We start from the raw sequence: 6,161 nt of genomic DNA, 5'->3' as shown, positions 1-6,161 counted from the left end.
GGGGGGGGAGTCTATGCGAATGGAAGAAAATGGCGCTGGCGATGCAGGCCAGCCCATTGCACTCCGCTCCTCCCATCCAGATAACCCGATTTCAGTCGATCCTATTTAAATGCTCCGATTCCTATCCCGATTCACGGAAAAAATGTAGGTTCGACCCTTCTACTTTTTTAACCCGCGTTAAATGACGATAACATGAATCAAATAATAAACCGGTATACGATTCGATTTTAAGTAGGAACGATTGCAGGTTACTCTAGAACTGTTCTAGAGTTAATTCGGTTTCCAATAGAACACCTAACCTTGGATTCGATTGGTAGCCCGGCTTAAACGCCAGTGAGACCCACCCCTTTATTGTTTTTTTAAGGTTTGAATTGTTGCTAGCTGCGGTTGTTTGTGTGCCAAAGGGCAAAGTTGGAATATATACTTAATTATTACAAACCATTCCTTTCCGAATGAATTAAAGAGAGGAATGGCTAAAACGTTTACCTACGACCACTAGGAACACCTGTCCTCTTTCGGAGGCGACACTGTTGTTCTTCTCTATTATGTAATAGTTGATATCTGAAGCCGAGAGGTTTGTGATGTGCAAGGCGCAATCCTGGGTCATGCTCTCCCTCCCAGTGTAGGCATCTTTATATTCCACTTTAATAGTTGGCAATAGCACTTGATAGACCAGGATCTGGTTCTCTTTGCAGGTATCCCATCGGTACCAGCTGCAAGAAGTGAAGTTCTCCATGCTTTTTCCTGGGACGAGGGTGACGTCCGTTCCCACCAGAGGAAATAAAGGTTCCACTGTGACAAAGATGCTGAAATTCTGCGCAGCCATCGGGGTGAAACAAGAGCCCAGGATGTGACCTAGCGGATGAAGAAGAGACAGACCGATGGACAGACAGACATTCAGCTCAGCCAGGCAAGGCAGAAGCAAAACCTGAGATTCTGCAAACAGGAGCAAGAACCACTTGCATTCTCTGCCTGGGTTTGACAGGAGTCTTGGAAAGTCTCTAAAGGGCAATTTATAGCAAACCAAACCTGTGCCAGGGGTGGGCCACATTCAGGCTTCAAGTAAAGCCTGTGCCTCCAGTCTCCTGTTGACTTCTGCTGACCCATGAATTGCAGCCTTCCTCCTGAAACTGAACCTAAAGCACCTAATATTCCCAGGTGGTCCCCCTTTCAAGGCCTGGCCCAGCTTAGCTTCCAAGATCACTTGGAATCTGGCGGTGCATTTGGTCCACTTTCTGTCTGGGTTAATGTCGCGTTGATGCTCATGAACCCCAATGAGTTTGAAAAACAACCCACTTTTAGGAGGGTTTTTTTCTGGGTTTTAAATCCCGTTTCTGCATGGGATTTGGGCAGTCTGCTTCTGTGAGATAAACTCCACAGCAAGGGTTAGGTTTTTGCATATCAAGTCTCATATCTACATTACACATTTCTAAGGATTTTTGCACCTGACAGAAGCAGTGTTAGCCAAAGTCTTCTCCTCCCAGATGACAGGTAGTGTCTGAAGGTGGCTCCGGCTGCATTTGGAAGCAGGTGGTTTGGGGCTGTTGCAGTCACCTGGCTGGACACTTGGTTCCCTCGCATGTTCTCTGCCACATCAGTTGAGCCCACCAGTTGCGTGCCATTAGTACCCACCCTTGGTTCCCTGGGCTCAGAAGGTCTTCTGCAGGATGACTTCCGGTCAGACCTTTCCCATCACCATCCTCTATTGTGATCTCAGGAGATGGTCATAAAGCAGGGGACAAAACCATGGCTCATTGTGTGCATTTTAAGGCAGCGTCCTCCTCTTGGAGGCTCCAGACACCCTGCTATTGTGACCAGATTTTGTTCTAGAAAAGCAGAAATGAGCTTCTATTCTTCTTTACTTGCAACTTGTCTTTTCAGTCTGCAACTCCGCAGAAAGGCTGCATGGTGGAAGCCACCAAAAGTAGGCTTGCTTTCACCAGGCAGGAGATGTATGAAAGAGGATTGCACCTTGAATATTGCAAATGTGTCCATCCCACACATTTCAGCTCTAAGATGCTACAAATCCATGCTTCTATGATAGAACACATCTACCAGCAATTGGATTTAGGTCATTATTTGCAATCTCTGTACTTCTCATCTTTTGAAGCACCAGAAGGTCCAGCATGGACAATACTGTCTATAAGTATAAGGCTAAAAGGTTTTGAAGTCTGAATCCTGTTTTAGACCCTCATAGAGTAGACCCACTGAATCAGTGGCACTTACCCATGCATTAACTCTTTCTTCAGCTATTGATTTGATAGACTGCTCTACTTGGGAACTCACCTACAGGTCTCAGGCTATATCCAGACTGTTTAACTTTCTAAAACTAAATACTGTTTTAAATGGCTTACTCAAAGGTTATGCCAAATGACAGGCCATGGAGAATTACTTTCAAAAGGAGCAATCACAGAGACAGACATAGGAACTGAAGTATTTATTTTATGAACACAGATAGGATGGGCACCCGCTTCCCTTGCCCTGCTCTTGAGGTTCTAGGTCATGAATGCCCCTGACCATTTCATCATGACTTCCACATAGATCCAGTTTCTCTCCTTGAAAAAAGAAGTGTGCCGTTGGTAGGACTGGCTGGTGCTCTTCCCAGCTTTAATGCTGGCAGTGTTCTGGATTAAGATGGTCAGTTGTTTCTTTGCCTGGAAGAGAGCCAGACCAGAGGCAACAGATAAACATCAGAACCATAAACTTCCATTCCTTTGCACTCTCCTGGAAGGGATGCTAACCCTCTGGAGGTGGGCTCCTCTTCCATTAGAGATTGGCCTGTCACTCCATGCATCTGAAGAAGTAGCCTAAGTCTACAAAAAGCTTATGCTACAACTTTCAGGGTGCATCTACACTGTAGATACAATGCTGATGCTGGTCAGAGCCACTTTAAGTACTGTAGCGCTATCCTATGGGATCTGAGCTTTTCCAAAGTCTTTAGCCTTCTCTGCCAAAGGGTGCCGGTGCCTCCCAAAACTACAATTCCCAGTATTCTGTAAAATGGTACCATGGGAGTTAAAGGGGTATCTAACTGCATTATTCTGCAGTGTAGATGCACCCTTGGTCTTTAAGGTGCTGCAAGATCCCTTTGCAAACTGTCTGTCCCTAGTCTGACTAACAGGGACCAGTTAAGAGCATATTTATTTGGGTAAATTTGGGGGGGGGGATAAGGAAATATCTAATTTGTGTTCTTCTCTTATTTGTTTTAATTATTTTAGTTTATATTGTAAAAGGAGGGAAGGCTAAGCAAGGAACACAAAATTAGGGTTGCCAGACTGAATACGGGTCCTGTCCCTTTAATGCTTGTACAGAAAAGGGGAATTTCGTGGCTTGTGACTGGGCTGCAATGCAAACAGCAGCTGTTGAAATCCCTTCTTCTACACAATGACTGAAGACACAGGAGCGCTCTCCAGTTTTCACTGTTCCTTGCAACCTGAATTTGGACACCATCCTTGACTCCAGCCACCCACTTCCCTAAAAATACATTATACCCTGAGCAATCACAGGATAAAAGACCAGCTGGAAGGCACCCAAAATATAGTTACTTTCCAGGTTCCTTGTGGGGCTCACTAACAAAATCAGAGAGATAAGTATTACCCCGTGGAACTGGTGATGATTTTGTAGGAAGCCACGATGGCAATAGTTGCAGATAGAACAAAGCACACAATAAAAATCCCGGCCACGGTTCCCTCTGAGAGAATTCTGGCCTTTCTCTCTCGTTTCAAGCCATCTGGAGAGAGAAGGGAAAAAAGGACTTGAGAATCAGGACATGCACCTGGAACACCTTCACGTCATCTTGTCTTAGGAAACCTGTTTTTTCCTCCCTTCCTGCGTTCCATCGGTTAGCCCCAACTAGAGTAAAATCAATGCCTTGGTTAGTAAAGGGTGAGTCAACATGGACAGTGTTGTAGCTAAGGGACAATATGGTTTATGGGAATGTGCGATGGACTACAATGTCCGGGAGACCAGGATTCAAGTCTCTGTTCAGCTGTGGAAATCCACCTGGTGACCTTAAGCAAGTCACACTCTCTCGTCCTAAGAAGGCAGCGAGGGAAAACCTCCACCTGCCAGGAAAACTCTTGCATAGGGTTGCCGTAAGTTGGAGTCAGTCTGAAGGCACATGACAACAATGTCAGACAGGTAAACGCTGCTGTTCTGATAGGTCTTCCCTAGTTAGGAATAGCAACAGAAATCAGTTGAACTAACTCAGGATGCATCCCACAAATGCAAAGATGATCTTTGCTTCCTTTTGTATGTTTCTCTCTGGGTGGAGAAAGATATAGATACAGGTATGGGTCCAAAACACTGCAGAAATAGTCCAGTTTGAGACCGCTTTAACTGCCCTGGCTCAATGCTAGGGAATTCTAGAAACTGTAGTTTTGTGAGACATTTTGCCTTCTCCGCGGAGAGCTCTGTTTCCAGGATCCCCCAGCACTGAGCAGAGCCAGGGCAGTGAAAGCTGGACTATTTCTGAGGTGTGTTTTGGACCACAGACGGCAGGAGAAGGTCCTTAAAACATTCACCTGTGACCACCAGGAATATGTGTCCCACATCCGCGTTATCCGTGCGGTTCTTTAGTATGAAAAAATAGGTGATGTCCGCCATGGAGAGGTTTCTAATGTGCAGGGAGCAATCCTTCCTCACAGCCTCCCGCCCCGTGTAGGCTTTCTTATACTCCACTTTCTTCGTCGACGGCGGCGGTTCATAGAGCAAGATCTGGCTCTGCTCAGATATCTCCCATCGGTACCAGCTGCAGGTGGTGAACTTTTTCATGCCGCCTCTGGGCACGAGAGTGACGTCGGTTCCCACCACGGGAAACCATGGATCCGCGGAGACGAACACGCTGTAGTTCTGAGCCACTGTCAGAGAGAAGCAAGAACTCAAGATGTGGCCTAGGAGGAGAATGAGGAGAAAGAGACGGACAAGGAGGCGGTTAGATGGAAAGGCCTTCAGCTCAACGCCAACAGGAACGTCTCCCGAATCTGGAGGTTTTGGAAGCAGGAATCAGAGAACCATGGTTTTCTGTGCCAGATCTCAAAGTGTCTTGAAAACCCTGGAGAAGAGGGGCTTATGGGCAACGGAAGAATTGGACTTGTCATGATCTCTACCATCTTCTTTATTCCATTTCCCCCCAAGCAACTTGTACATTAGAAGAAATATTATAGCTAAAGCATAGAAAAGGTTAACATTAAAATGACAGAGAGAGTGCACCAGTGCGGTGTGGTGGTTTGCGTACTGGACTATATGACTCTGGAGACTAGGGTCCAAATCCCCGCTCAGCCATGGAAACCTGGCCTAGGGAGAGCCGCATGCTCTGATCCTCATAGGAAAGCAAGGACAAACCTCCACTGAACAAATCTTGCCAAGAAAACTTGCCAAGGTTGACTTAGGATCACCAAAGTCCGCAATGACTTGAAGGCACACAACAACATGTTTGTATGTATGCATGCATGTATATCCAAGAATATCCCTGTTGGCCATGCAGCAAAATCTGTCCATACCAGCTAAAATGTTATAAGCATGTTAAAAATAATTTTAACATACAGTTAAGAAAAACTGGTCTATTAAAAGTAGGTACTGTTGATATGACACAATATACCCAAGTTGACGCTGACATATGGCAAGATTTCTTCAGAGGACATTTGCTATGATTGCCTTCTTCTGAGAGAGTGCGTGCCTTGCCCCAAATATCATCCATTGGGTTTCCATGCCTGAGTGGGTATTCGAACCCAGACCTCCCAGCTTCTAAGTCCAGCATTCAAACTACTACATCACCGGTTCTCTCTTTTGCATCCCCAGTGGACATTTCTGTGAGTTAGAACATTGATGTTCTATCCATCCTACAACAGAATAGTAAAAGGTGTCCCTTACATAATCAAGGTTTGCTGTTAGGAATATATATATATATATATATATATATATATATATATATATATTGTATATATATATATATATAAAATACTTTCAAGCTGTGGATGCTTGACTCTGTGGATAAAGAATCCATGGATATGGAGAAGTCACTGTACAACCAAACTCATGTCCAAAAAAAGGTCCTTCATCACTTTACTTCCCTCCTGGAAGGGAAGGAGATGCTCTGTCCTATAGATTGATGGGACTTTATAGGGCAGTCTGGCTTTTTCCCTGTCCATGGCGAACTTCCT

The 6,161-nt window shown here is 45.2% G+C and overlaps 1 protein-coding gene across 1 annotated transcript in view; it reads right to left on the bottom strand.

Moving 5' to 3' along the window:
* The window catches only part of LOC121915570 (carcinoembryonic antigen-related cell adhesion molecule 5-like), a 14,950-nt gene extending 13,315 nt beyond the window's left edge, over window positions 1–1,635 (bottom strand). The window contains exons 1-2 of the mRNA XM_042439903.1: window positions 1,446–1,635; window positions 487–855 (exon numbers count right to left, since the gene is read on the bottom strand). Coding sequence (XP_042295837.1) covers window positions 487–855; window positions 1,446–1,581 — 505 coding nt within the window. The 5' untranslated portion in view covers window positions 1,582–1,635. The remainder of the gene's footprint in view (window positions 1–486; window positions 856–1,445) is intronic.
* Between the last annotated feature and the right edge of the window lie 4,526 nt (window positions 1,636–6,161).

The sequence above is a fragment of the Sceloporus undulatus genome, chromosome 9, assembly GCF_019175285.1.
Source record: "Sceloporus undulatus isolate JIND9_A2432 ecotype Alabama chromosome 9, SceUnd_v1.1, whole genome shotgun sequence".
NCBI lineage: Eukaryota > Metazoa > Chordata > Lepidosauria > Squamata > Phrynosomatidae > Sceloporus > Sceloporus undulatus.
Note: the sequence above shows the minus strand (reverse complement) of the source record. Positions and strands in the feature narration are given on the sequence as shown.